Source organism: Penicillium cataractarum (assembly GCF_028827025.1).
Source record: "Penicillium cataractarum strain IBT 29864 chromosome Unknown utg000002l, whole genome shotgun sequence".
In the NCBI taxonomy this organism is placed as follows: Eukaryota; Fungi; Ascomycota; class Eurotiomycetes; order Eurotiales; family Aspergillaceae; genus Penicillium; species Penicillium cataractarum.
Window position 1 is genome coordinate 5,082,349 of NW_026622738.1, and position 13,073 is coordinate 5,095,421.

Consider the following 13,073-nt stretch of genomic DNA (forward strand, 5'->3'; position numbering starts at 1 on the left):
GAATCCCATCTTGGTGACTTTTATCAAGAAATACTCTTCGTATCTAAAGCAATAGAGACGAGAATCAATTGCACATTGATACATATGGAACAACGGGTCTAAGGAGACTGAACGGCAGCATCGGCGACTCAAAAGTCTTCATCTTCATCAGGATATCTAGAAAGAATGGAAGAGAATAACCGAACCAACACACAACCCAGAGATATCGTAACAATCGATACCCGAAACGAGAGGTGGACGTGGCGGGCAGTAATCGATGATGAATCCACCCGACAAAATCCTCTGCAGTGATAGCAGCCGCCTGCAGTAGGAAAAATTGAACGAATCCTAGACTTCGCTCCCGGTAGGATATGTTCATTGGAGCCGGGAGGATATAGATGGAAGTGGCATGCATGATACCGCTGATGGCAAAGGACAGCCAGATTCGTGCGTATGTTCGAATCACCCCGCCGGTTGGTAGATGAAGCAGATCGCACATGAATCCAGTGTAGATATTGACCGTCTAAAACCATCGTTAGCCAAACTTGGTGGGAGTGAAATATACGGAATGGGAATATCTACACGACGGATCATCTGATGCCAAAACTTGCCCCAGAAGGCGCGGACACTTGTCACCTGGGCAAGGCGACCAAAGAAAGGAGGCCAGTCGGCAGGTTGACTGAATCCTAATAGAACCCAAAGCATAGCGCCACCCACGTACTGCAAATTCATGAACGTATATGGAATCATTCCCACAGTAGCTGTGCGATAAAGTTGACACAGAAATTGGTCGTGGCGGACGGTGAGAAGACGACTGTTAACTTCATTTCCACTATAGAAGTTGTATGCGGCTAGGTGACCAAGGAGATCGGCCATCAAAAGGAGTCGTGTAAAGGTCAGGAAACGATCAAGGAGAAAGCGCCACTTGCTATCTCCGGGTACATGCTCAGTAGGGATATTCTGAACCTGGTAGTTCCAGCGGATACCGCGAAGATTAAACCAGATGACGAACGCCCATATTAGTTTGCGAGGACCAAAGGGTGTCAAGCGCAGGGCTTCCTTCGCTGGACGATCAATCCGCCACAGAGTTGCTTCGGGCCCGGGATAAGGAGCACTGAGCACCTTCTCCAGTATAGAGAGATAATGGGGCCACGCCAGCGAAAAGAATTGTGCCAATCCGGGGTTGTCAGTGAACCGGTTAATATTGGCCACAATGGCGAGAATGACTATGGCACTGGCTAAGAGGATCCTGCGGTAGGGAAACGGAGGTGCAATGAGTGCTCCCATTTGCACCCCAAAAAGCAGAAGATGGGGGATAATGGAGCCATCCGCCGAGGTGGATTGCAGATTAAGTTGGTAGTCACTATGATCCGGGTGCATATTGTCTGATGGCTAAAGCTGCAATTTGCAATCTGCAAGAAATGATCGGGTTTAAAGGAATCTCAACCATTACCGGCTCCATACACAGGGCTTTTGTCGGGCCCCGACACGGGAAGCCCGATGCCATCACTGCAGGCCAGATCCTGCGCCCCCTCCATCCCATTTACATAATAGGTGGTCACCCTTCATTGTCTTTGGATTTCACAAGACACCCAGTCACTTGAACTTTATCAGTTCTCAACAGAGATCCGCCATGTTACATGTCATCGATGTCCTGATTGTTGGAGGCGGCTATGCTGGTCTCGCTGCTGCAAACACCCTGTACCGATCCTGTCACACAACAATGGTCTTCAACTCTGGCCATTTCCGGGATGAAAAGGCTTCACGAATCCGGCTTTTACCGGGGTTTGAAGATGTACAGTCCTCGCGCTACCGAGAGATGGCCAGAGAGGAACTCAAGCAAACCGGCCTTTGCACCTTTGTCGAGGCCGAGGTAGCCCGCGTCGAAGGATCTGACGCCGAGGGTTGGACGCTGATCACAACGGACGGAAAAGAATACCATGGGCGCAAGGTTGTCCTAGCTACAGGCACCAGCGAACGGTATCCAGATATTGCTGGGTACACAGACTGCTGGGTTACTGGGATCTTTCCTTGCATGTTCCAATTTGGATATGAACAACGCGGCTGTGCATCAGCCGGAGTCCTGGTCGTCGACAAACTCGCGGCGGTGCTTCCCCAGGTTATCAAGCTGGCTGGTGATACCGGAAAGTTTGCTCATGAGGTTACACTCTACACTAACGGAGCTGAGATGGTGACCACTCAGCTGCAGCACCTGGTGGGAGATACTGGCTTCCGCGTTGAGCCTCGTGGAATTAGTCGTCTCGTCAAGGGGCCAGAAGGGGCAGATGTTACTATAGAGCTGGAGGACGGCAGCTTGTGCAAGGAAAGCTTCCTCGTGCACCAGCCCCGGACAGGCATACGAGGGCCCTTGCCGTCTCAGTTGGGATTGGAAATAACTCCGATGGGGGATATTAAAGTTGACCACCCTTTCCCAGCGACCAACGTTCCCGGCGTGTATGCTGCTGGCGATTGTGCTTCCCCGTTCAAAAACGCCTCGATGGCAATTGTAGCGGGGATCTGTGCAGGCAATGGAGTAGCAAGAGAGCTGCGGACCAAATTGCGAAAGTGAATTGTGAATTGAGTAGTATCTGCGTAGCTAGTCTGCCCTTGTCCTTTCAATTTCAACGGTTGCAAATACCAATGTCATTCTACGCATGTCCTGAAATGGCACGGGGCTCATACAATTCTTCCAAATACTTCTCTTCCTCCGCCGTCAATTCCTTGCCCTGCACAGCGCAGGCCTCATCCAGCATCATCTCCGTCCTCATTCCTACCACAGGACTAGTGACCCGTTTATTCAGCCATGCCAGCGCGACATCGACCATCGACCATCCCTTGGAATCAGCCACCTCCTCAACCCGGCGGATAATTTGCTGGTCGGGTGCCTCTCGGACCGGAATATACCTAGAGCCATTGACGCACTCATCCTGCGATCGTAGAGTGTTACCCGTGAGGCTATCCTGTAGTCGACGTGCCAGCCATCCGCGACACAAAGGCGCCCAAGGGGTTATCCCGACCCCAGTCTGACGGCAATAGCGATTCATTTCACGCTCCTCCTCGCGGTAGATCAAGCTGTAGTGATTCTGCATACAGACAAACTTGGTCCAGCCATGTGTCTCCGCGCAGTGTTGCATCTGCACAAACTGGTAGGTCCACATGGAGCTCGCACCAAGATAGCGCACCTTTCCGGCACGGACTAGGTCATGCAACGCCTCCATCGTCTCCTCGTAAGGCACCCGATCGTCTGACCTATGGATCATCAAGACGTCGATGTAATCTGTCTGCAGTCTATCCAGACTCGCCTGCACGTTGTTCATAATGGACTGGCGGGAAAGACCTAATGCGCTGTATTAGCTCTTCCATTTCCTTCTGTGGGAATCTAAGCACCTTAAACGCTTTATTGTACTCACCGGACTGGTTGACATATTCCTTAGTACCTCGGAGTGGTGCTGCATAGGCCATGGCATTATCGCCGTGCTCGCCAACAGTACAGAACACCTTGGTGATGAGGACGACTTTGTGGCGCGGAATCTGGTGCTTCTTGATGGCCTTGCCAATGATGGTCTCGCTTTTTCCGTTGGAAAAGACGTTGGCTGTGTCCCAAGTGTTGATACCGCGATCCCATGCGGCTTTCAGCAAGCGCATCGATTCTTCTTCTTCCATGACCCAGTCCCAAACCCAATCTTGGTCTCCAATACCCATGCAACCAAGAATTGGAACTGAGACTTTCAGGCCAGACTTCCCGAGCTGTCGGTAGGTACATTTCGTGTTGTTGACATTTTCCTGATAATGCCGAGGGAGGGCCTTGAGATCCATGCTGCTGGATTGTTTCACAAAGGACGGCTGGAAAGGACGTTTTGCTTGGAAGATATTTGCTTAATGATGGAGAGGAATAGGTGGCGAAGCGGGGCAATAATCCTTATGTCAATACAGGAAGTAAATAGCACAGTCAAGCAGGATGGATGTACTGTGCCTATTAATAGGTGCTGAATGTATTCCAGATGTCAGCAAATATGCATAAAATATGACTTCGGGATGCCAATGTGTACTCGAAAGATTCAGCCCTGATATATAGTGAATAAATGTAACCCTTTTCCTGCCACCTCCGAAATTTGTCAAACAGTAGTGTTTGAATACCCTTTGGGCTGAAATGTTTCGGCACCCGCTCAAATCCCACACTATTCGTATAGTATTCGGAAGCTGCAATACGTTCAATCACGCCTAGACCGTGGATGTCAAATATGGCTGAACCGATCGAACAGCCCTCAATAAAACAATTAATTCTATTGGAAATGCTCATTACTAGCTAGTAAATTGACACCTTGGCTTGGCAAATTAAATTTGCAGTTGGTGGCCGTATCTTTGTTGTACTGTCGGTCACCGAGATAGATACCGAGACGCTCGCCGACACAGATGCTTCAAGTGCTGCCAATGGCAAAAGGGCAAGAGATCCGAATATCCTAATTTTTTTTTCCAAATTGATGCCTGATTTGGCTTGATTTAATTAATCTATACGGAGGATTCTCTAGAATCAAGCATCCATTGAGGTATCGATACTAAAGCGTGGGTTTCACGTCCCGTCGATACATGGATCGGTAGACCGACGATGACAAAGTAAGACAGCTCATTGAATTGATGGATTTATGAATTAACTTGCTATGAAATCAACTAGAAAGCCCGATTATACTATGTACTCGTACTATATTAGAATTCAGATGCAATCCCGCCACCTTCAGCTAGCCCCTGTCCACCTCCACAATTTCGAAATGCACTGAGCTATCGGCAGGCCAGCCCAGGGCCTGAGCTTCATCATGCGTAAAGGTAAGGTAAATGTCAGTGTCATCAATCTCCCCTAGACCCGAAGGCGGGAAAATGAGATTCAAACCCAGATGCACCAAAAACGCGATCGCAAATCCTAATACAAATGCTAAGTCGTAAAGCTTCGCGATGGAGGTCCGCAGCGGAATCGCTGGTTGCACAGTCTGCATGAATCCTGGCAACAATGGGGCCCAACCGGCCACCCATGCTACAAATGAGCGCCAGTTGACTCCAAGAACATAATAGTATATACCCTCTGGCCGGAGATGATAGAGGTCCGACAGGCGAAGGCGTTGGCGCCGTAGTACCCAATAATCACAGATCTGAATTCCGCAAATCGGACCGAAGAAGACAGTGAAGCCGGAGATAACCGAGAGAAAAACAGCAGCGCTGGACAGTAGCTCCCACGGACAAAAGGTCATCCCCAGGGCTAGTCCCAGATATGAGCCGCGACGAATGTTGAGGTAAGTGGGAAACAACCCGCAGAGGTCAATCCCGACCGAGTAGGCGTTGTCGACAACGAGAACCGCGAGTTGGCTGATGGTCATTCCAATTCCAGCGAAGGCGGCAGCGGCACGAGTAGCAGAGTCGTATTTGTGCGAAAGCCAGACCACGATGAGAACAGGAGGGTTCCAGATCGCTTCTCCGTAGATCTTTAGAGTTGCAGAAGAGACCATACAGCCAAAGAGAGGCATTATTGTACCAACCAAAATGAAGGCCACGGCTTGCCCCCATATTTGGTCCTTTTCGCGGCGTGCAAATCGAGAAAAGTCAGGTTGACTCACTGGAAGGGGCAATTAGCGACTTGAAGACCGAAGAGAAACGAGATGAGAGAGACAATCGCATACTTAGGGCAGGGGCAACGGTGCCAATCACCGCGTTGATCCCACTCAGCATTGACCATCCCAGCTGCGAGGAGGTTACTACGGTTGCTGATTGGGACAACAGTGGACCAACCCCATGTGCAGCGGTCAAGGCCCAGATGAGAATACCAACGATAGTAACGAGTGTTAGGATATTCATCACTGCCATGGCCTTCGGAGCTCGTTCTGGTCGAACGTAGATCAATGGAACGGATAGAGCAAGAAAGACCAGCCATCCGATCATTTGGCTAGTGGTGACGTGGGAGGATTCAGGAATGGTATTTCGGAGGTGGAAGTAAGAAGGAAAGATGGCACTGAGGAGAGCCACGATGCAGAGGCCCCCATTCCAGGATTGAACCGCGAAGCCAACCAGTCCTAGAAGAATCCGCAAGAGAATGGCTCCATATGACCCCTGCATAGATGCCCATCAACTGTGAGTTGATCTTGGTTCGTCATGATTTTCGATCTAACTGGGGAAAAGAAAGAAAAAAAACATACCCTCATCCCCCAAATGATGCGAGAAAAAACCGGAAATCCTATATGCCATCGCGATCCAACTGCTCCATTACCAATCCCGACTGCAGCGATGATGATTCGCCCTATAATCACTGCAGCCATTGCTTGCCATACGGACATACCAAGTGCCACCAAAGAGGAACCGACTTGAAAGTTACTCAAGCCCATCATCCAGATTGACCACCAACCAAGGTAGGTCATACCGGTCCAGCGTCGGCGAGAAGGAGGAAGAGGGCGCAGATCATCATTGATCCATCTTGTAGCAGCTTTGCTGGGTCCATCTTTGAGGCGACAGGCTGACAACAAGTTGCGAAGAGCATTCATTTTCTTCCCCTTGGCAATGCCGTGTGACTCGAGAGACTTTTCCAGGAAAGAAAGATGGGGAATACTCTACCAGGAAACAAAGAAAGGAAATCCTTTTCCAGCGAACAAAAATACTTTGCCAGGAAACAAAGAAAGGGCTTGGCAGCTGAGAGAAGCTGCGGGGGTTATTGCCACTGATAACACCCACAAAGTACACGGTCATCCGAAGGAACGCCTTGTGTCTACTGTCGGTCACCGAGAATCGCCTTGGATTGTAAACAAAGCACAAGACTTCAAGGGAGGATGATGGATAATACCATCATTGGTCTGCACACAGACACGTACCAAAAAGCATGTCGACGTATCTTATTCTTTCTAGCCCGCTGGGCTTGACCTTAGTGGCAGGTACGGGGTTCATTCTGACGGTCAGTAGCCCGGCTTTTACGTCTAGCATCATGGCTGGACAGCTGACGGCGACAGGTTCTCCTTTTGGCTGCCAAATCGATTTACAACCTCTTCTTCCACCCTTTGGCATCATATCCGGGCCCATGGCTTTCTCGCGCTTCACGACTGCACTACGTTTATCACCAACTCAATGGAACTCTTCCATACAAGACGCTGGATTGGCATAACAAGTATGGGGAGGTCGTTCGTGTTGCTCCGGATGAGCTCTCTTACAACTCGGCCCGCGCATATCATGAAATTCACTGTTTGTCTCGGACTCTATCCTTCTCGAAACTATCAGAATTGCTCATCATATCCAGCGTGGCGTGATCGCGAGTTTCACAGTGGATTTGAAAAGGATCCGACTTGGTACTCGCAGTCGATGAACACAGTTCCCGTCATCGTAAGTATGAATCCATCGTGCACGAGATCTACGTACCTTGTCCGATAACGCCGTTTTTTCACTTTCAATCCAGGTCACAGCTCGGAATGAGGACCACAGACGGCTCAGAGGGATCATGGCCCACGCATTTTCGGATCGGGCGTTGGCGCGTCAAGAGCCTCTTATCACCTCTTATGTCGATATCTTGATACATCAACTCCGCCAGTATCAAACTGAAAATTCAGTCGATTTGGTGCCGTGGCTTACGAGTGCAGCGATGGATGTTATCTTGGACCTTTCTTTCGGTCGGTCTTTGGGATGCTTGACCAATACCGAGAATGGAAAGCTGCACCCGTGGGTTGAATTGGTATCTGGTCACGTCAAACAAGGGCTTTACATCCAGGCCTGGCGACGACTGCCTTCGTTCCTGTCACACAACTGGCTAGTAGGAGTAGTACTGGGCCGTATTGGACGGAAGTGGATGAAGCAGTTTATGTTGACAACAGAGATGGCGCAACAACGCCTTGCTGCGGGTGCCGACCGAGAGGATTTCGGTAAGATCAAAAACAAAAAAAAAAAAGCCCACCCTCCCCATGGGTGTTATTGGTTGCTGCGTGGCGCTGATTGATTCAAGTGTCACATTTCCTTCGCGAAAACCAGCAACAACAGGGAAAGACCGGGATGACTGACGCCGAGCTGAAGATTGCTTCCTCTATCCTCATGACTGCGGGTAGCGATACTAATGCCACGCTCCTGTGCGGATGCTTATACTACGTGCTCAGCGATGAACAGGTGTGGAATCGCTTGGCTACGGAGATCCGTACCGAATACTCGCGAGAGGCAGACATCACGTTTGCCAGCCTTCAAAAGCTGCCGTATCTCAACGCAGTGATTGACGAGACTCTGCGTATCTACCCTGTCGTGCCGAGCACTTTCCCACGACGAACCGCATCCTCAGGGGCAACAATAGTCGGCCGGTTCGTCCCCGAAGACTACGCCATTGGTATCAATGGATATGCAGCATCTAGGAGTGAGACCAATTTTGTCTTGCCGGATAACTTTTGCCCTGAGCGATGGCTGGGGGATCCTCGATTCCAGCGAGACGAAAAGCAGGCCCATCAACCCTTTTCAACCGGGCCGCGTAATTGTCTGGGAAAGAACATGGCGTGGGCGTTTGCGAGATGTAAGTATTCACATTGCCGGCAGCATCTGGGTGCGAACTAACGGTCTTTCGAAGTGACTATTGCGCGCTTTGTGTGGAGCTTTGATGCAAAGCTGGCCGAGGAATGTAAAAATTGGGCTAGTGGACAGGAGATATATGTAATGTTCGCGAAGAGGCCGCTCTTGTGCCAGATTCAAGAGAGAAAGATCTTCTCTTGACAATATGAACGGTCGTATTAGGCCCTCTGTCAGATATCCGTTTTTCAATGGAATTTTAACTACTCCAACCGAGTCAGTTCTACCTGATTAGGAATTCCAGATAGGAATTATCATGTTTAAGTTTATAAGATATCCCGACACGAAATTGATTATGACTCCATCAATTGATAAAACAAACATAGCATACGGATAAATTCTGTTGAGGAATCGGCCTTGCTCGCCGCTGACAAACAATGTTGTTTAATATTGCATTTCCTATCGTGGATAGTTCGTATTCATGGAGGGTATAAAGTACTCCTTCGTTCAGGTTTACAGTATTCCAATCTTTGATCTTTGAGTCTCCAAAAATGTTTCTTGCTGCCTAGCTGGCGCAGATGTTTATTTCCTTTAAATCCAAATCTCCTCTCCTAAACATATTCATGAAACTACATTGTCAAAAAGACATGACTATGAACGCGAAATTCAATGATTGCCTAGGTTGGTTCTCGACGAGAACTCAATCTCTGCACTCATGTCAGGCATAATCTGAAAATCAAAGGATTGATTTGGTGGCCTTTCTTTTCCTCCCTTCAAGCGTAAATGAAAGTGCGTCAAGAGATGGATGACGATAACTTTGATTTCAGTGGCAGCAAATGATCGGCCTGGGCAGGCATGGATTCCGTACCCCCAAGTCAAGGAATCTGGACTTGGTGTCAAGAGGTGATGCTTGGAACCCCCGCTGCTACGCTCTCGATCGAAACGAAATGCATCGAAGTGGTCAACGTCTGCCTTTGTACGCGTAGCCATGTCAAAGCGGTTGTTCGAAAAGGCGATCAGTGTGCCTTTGGGTATGAGAGGGCCACATGAAGGCCGGAATGGTGCCGTAGTCTCTCGCATAAGAGTCACTAGAACGGATAGTGTAGAGACTAGGTCAGTGGTGCACACGCATGACTGATCCAATGTTGCAAATGGACTTACCAACTCCTCCGGGAGGATTCACCCGAAGGGATTCTTGGATAAAACTATCTAGCTTGGACATCTTGGCGATCATTCCCAAAGAAAGCGTATTGTTTTCAGATTCGCTAGTCGCTGAATCAATTTCTTCAAGGAGCTGTTGTTGGTATTCTGGTCGGGCCGCGAGATCGAGAAGAACCTGCGTGACAGCATTTGTTGCGATGTGAATCCCAGCAAACAGGGCGAGGATATGGTCTTTACACAGATTCCACTCGGAAACATCCTTGTTGGACATGGGACGGTAGTGTTGAATCAGCCAGGATGCCAACCGGCCTTGCGTTTCGTCAACTTTGGTTGAATTGGCCGGACTCAACCGCTCCTGGAGCACAGTTTCATGTAATATTGTCATGATTTTAGACTGGTGGTCTTTGAGCCGCCTCACGGCAGATAGAAATGGGGCTACCCAAGGTCTCAGAGCAACAGGATATGTTCGAAGTTGGTGCCCTGCCTTCATGCTCTCGACCGCGTAGTTGATTGCAGAGCCGACCCATGCTTCGTTGCGGCTCAATGGTAAACCCACGATGATGCGCCCAGTAACAAGCGTAATATATCTAAGCATGCTCTCATATACCAAGAGACTCTTGACCGGCGATTCGGAAGTTAATGAGATCAGTGAGTCCGTAGTCACTCGAATCTCTTCCATCATCTCAGTCAAGAGATTGCTCACGTTCCGGTGGAGGTCCTGTTTGATGGCAGATAGTAATTCGGGGGATTTGGTCCCCATCAGGGTGTATTGACCGAAAAAACGCCGTTTGTTGTTGGCATCGATCGAGACTCGGGTCTCGGGGAGAGACTTTACCTCGTCGATCACATTACTTGGAAGAATGACGGTCGGATCTAGCAAAGGCAGGACAAAGGGTCGATCGGCATACTTCTTTCTCTGAGCTGAACGCTTTCCAACATTTTGGATGGATGATGCCTACCTTCGCAGTTCCCTCCTCCATCGCGGACCGGAGGTCCGTGTTATGGAAATTTCGCACCCATGGTAAACGGTAGAACTCCCTGTAGACCCAACGATGTCGAGCAAACTGAAATACTCGATAAATAATGTAGATGCTGGTAATAGTGCACAAGGATAATAGGTAGCTTTCGTGGACCGGCTCCACAAGCCACGGCCGAACGTCTTCAAGCTACAAATGCCGGTTAGCATGATATTTCACCAGTTTTGGACTTGCTCACCATCGAGCCCACGGTTCTAAAGCCTAGGGTGTTTTCAAAATTATTATCCATTGGGGCGGTAATTCACTGACACAAGCTTCTTGGGAAGGAAAATCCATAGTCGGAAAGTATGAATGAAGCCGGAGCACTTTTCGGTCCCCGATGGCTTCGGCCTAAAATACCCGACACTAGTGCTGATAACTACCAACTTCCTGTTTGGCTGCATTTTGACTGCTTCAAATAACTTTACTCCTACTTGAGGTGTTGGTGCTATAGATTCAGTATGCTTCTCTCGTCCTTTTCCATTGAACAAGCCTACGTCCCAGGTGCCTTTGGGTTCCTGGCCGTGGGCTACTTTCTGTGGACTTTCATCCTCTCCGTAGAGTCTCCGTATAAGTCTCATCGACTCGGTGAATCACGTCTTGTCTCATTCTTTACCGGAAGAAAGTCCATCCGCTGGTATATTGATGAAATAGTGGAAACGGGCTATTTGCAGGTTGGTGAAAGAGGTGAAATATTCCTTTATGATATATTTTGACTCGTTCTAGGTCAACAAGAGATTAGGAAAGTCATTTGTTCTCAACTGGTGGGGCCAGGACACCTTGTTCATGCCCCCTGCATTTCTCGAAGACCTACGCAAGGCCGACTTTGAAAGTTTGAGCTTTTTCCAGAGCCTCAGTGATGTACGACCGGCACCCCACTATTCCTACCATTTTCAACTCTGCTAATATCAATGTCTCAGGCCTTCCATCTCAGCGCGTCAGTCGGCAACCTCTACAGCACAAATACGATGATTGAGGCTGTCAAGCGGAGGCTGAATCCTCAGTTGCGTAAGGAGAACGACAGGACGGAGGTCTAGATTTGGTTTGAACTGACAACTTGACAGCGGCGGTTATCCCATACCTTGTTGACGAGTGCGATCATGCATTCAGTGCGGAGCTTAACAATGCCAAAGGTCGGAGCCCTTCTTATACTAAGAACATCTCACAGAGGGATTCACATCGCTGACAACTTTCCATTCACCGGTAGACGGAGCGTCTTTCAACGCCATGGGGATTTGCTCAACTCTGATGCACCGAGTGACCAGTCGTATTTTGATTGGAGAGGAGCTATGTCGCAATCCCGACTATATTCGCCTTTCGATGAAATTTTCCGAGTCGGTCTTTCGGAACGGTGTGATGTTGTCAACCTTGCCGTGGGGTCCCCTACGCCCCCTTGTTTCTTGGATGGGCTCTGTATCCCACCGCCGAAACCTGCGACAGGTGATGAGCCTCGTGGTTCCAGTTGTAGAACAACGCCTGGCCAACATAGAGGCCAACCCCACTGGCCCCCAGCCGCTAGACATGGTACAATGGACACTTGAGTTGGCAGGAGCCGGAAGTGAGCGCACACCCACAAGATTGGCTCATCAAATCCTGCAGAATCTATGGGCCGGGAGCGGCGCACCCGGAGGCCTTTTGACTCAGATGGTGTACCAAGTGCTCTGGTGCCCTGAATACTTAGACCCCATGCGAAAGGAAGTCAAAGCATCAGTGAACGCACACGGGTGGACAGATAAAATGTTAAACAATATCCCCATGGTCGACAGCTTTCTTCGCGAAACCAACCGCCTGCATCCAAATGGAGTTGGTACGAGTCCTGTATGATCAAGGGTACTGGCAGACTACTAATCTGTGACATTACCAGTAACGGCCGCGAGAACCGTGATGGGGAAAGCCTTTGAGATGCATGACGGACAGATACTGCCCCGTGGTACGCGGATCGCGTTCCCTGCGCGTGCCATCATGTGCGACGAGGATAATTTCGAGAGTCCGTATGAGTTTGACGGGTTTCGCTTCGCCCGCTTGATGGCCAACAAGACCTCCACGTCAGAAGGGCAATTGTATAATTCAGCGACTGTGACCAAGACAAATCTGGCGTAAGATTATTTCTTTTGTTTGATTTCGACCTGAAACTTGGCTAATCTCAAAATAGGTTCGGCTACGGCAAACATTCGTGTGTGGGACGATTCTATGCGGTCCGTAAGATTAAACTCGTGTTCTGTCGCCTCATTTTGGACTATCATCTGGAATGGGAGGGCACAGTAACGGAACGGCCTCGCAGTATGTGCATTGAGGGTCAAATGGTTCCGGATCTTGATCAAAAGATTCGAATCAAGCGAAGACAGACAGCGTAGATAGGATTTCTCGGGGCTTCTTTTGGCCAATGCTTATATTTGTTCCTCCGAAACAATATAA

The 13,073-nt window shown here is 49.3% G+C and overlaps 7 protein-coding genes across 7 annotated transcripts; 3 read left to right on the top strand and 4 right to left on the bottom strand.

The window, feature by feature from the left end:
• Positions 1-128: 128 nt before the first annotated feature.
• Positions 129-1,359, bottom strand: N7496_003867 (wax synthase family protein; the record flags this gene model as incomplete). Its single annotated transcript, XM_056696798.1, has 3 exons — positions 129-156; positions 222-502; positions 562-1,359. 3 exons carry the CDS (start codon positions 1,357-1,359, stop codon positions 129-131), a joined length of 1,107 nt encoding a protein of 368 aa, XP_056559010.1.
• A 253-nt stretch (positions 1,360-1,612) lies between these two features.
• On the top strand, positions 1,613-2,548 carry N7496_003868 (NAD(P)/FAD-dependent oxidoreductase; the record flags this gene model as incomplete). Its single annotated transcript, XM_056696799.1, has 1 exon — positions 1,613-2,548. One exon carries the CDS (start codon positions 1,613-1,615, stop codon positions 2,546-2,548), a length of 936 nt encoding a protein of 311 aa, XP_056559011.1.
• Positions 2,549-2,627: 79 nt separating this feature from the next.
• N7496_003869 (aldo/keto reductase) lies at positions 2,628-3,795 on the bottom strand (the record flags this gene model as incomplete). Its single annotated transcript, XM_056696800.1, has 2 exons — positions 2,628-3,316; positions 3,390-3,795. 2 exons carry the CDS (start codon positions 3,793-3,795, stop codon positions 2,628-2,630), a joined length of 1,095 nt encoding a protein of 364 aa, XP_056559012.1.
• A 920-nt stretch (positions 3,796-4,715) lies between these two features.
• Positions 4,716-6,078, bottom strand: N7496_003870 (uncharacterized protein; the record flags this gene model as incomplete). The annotated part of the gene is made up of 2 exons (XM_056696801.1): positions 4,716-5,581; positions 5,646-6,078. 2 exons carry the CDS (start codon positions 6,076-6,078, stop codon positions 4,716-4,718), a joined length of 1,299 nt encoding a protein of 432 aa, XP_056559013.1.
• Positions 6,079-6,832: 754 nt separating this feature from the next.
• N7496_003871 (cytochrome P450) lies at positions 6,833-8,685 on the top strand (the record flags this gene model as incomplete). The annotated part of the gene is made up of 6 exons (XM_056696802.1): positions 6,833-6,904; positions 6,960-7,188; positions 7,244-7,326; positions 7,400-7,859; positions 7,940-8,488; positions 8,543-8,685. 6 exons carry the CDS (start codon positions 6,833-6,835, stop codon positions 8,683-8,685), a joined length of 1,536 nt encoding a protein of 511 aa, XP_056559014.1.
• A 462-nt stretch (positions 8,686-9,147) lies between these two features.
• N7496_003872 (cytochrome P450) lies at positions 9,148-10,622 on the bottom strand (the record flags this gene model as incomplete). Its single annotated transcript, XM_056696803.1, has 3 exons — positions 9,148-9,569; positions 9,643-10,549; positions 10,602-10,622. 3 exons carry the CDS (start codon positions 10,620-10,622, stop codon positions 9,148-9,150), a joined length of 1,350 nt encoding a protein of 449 aa, XP_056559015.1.
• Positions 10,623-11,569: 947 nt separating this feature from the next.
• Positions 11,570-13,012, top strand: N7496_003873 (cytochrome P450; the record flags this gene model as incomplete). Its single annotated transcript, XM_056696804.1, has 5 exons — positions 11,570-11,666; positions 11,723-11,791; positions 11,866-12,465; positions 12,523-12,754; positions 12,811-13,012. 5 exons carry the CDS (start codon positions 11,570-11,572, stop codon positions 13,010-13,012), a joined length of 1,200 nt encoding a protein of 399 aa, XP_056559016.1.
• Positions 13,013-13,073: the final 61 nt, after the last annotated feature.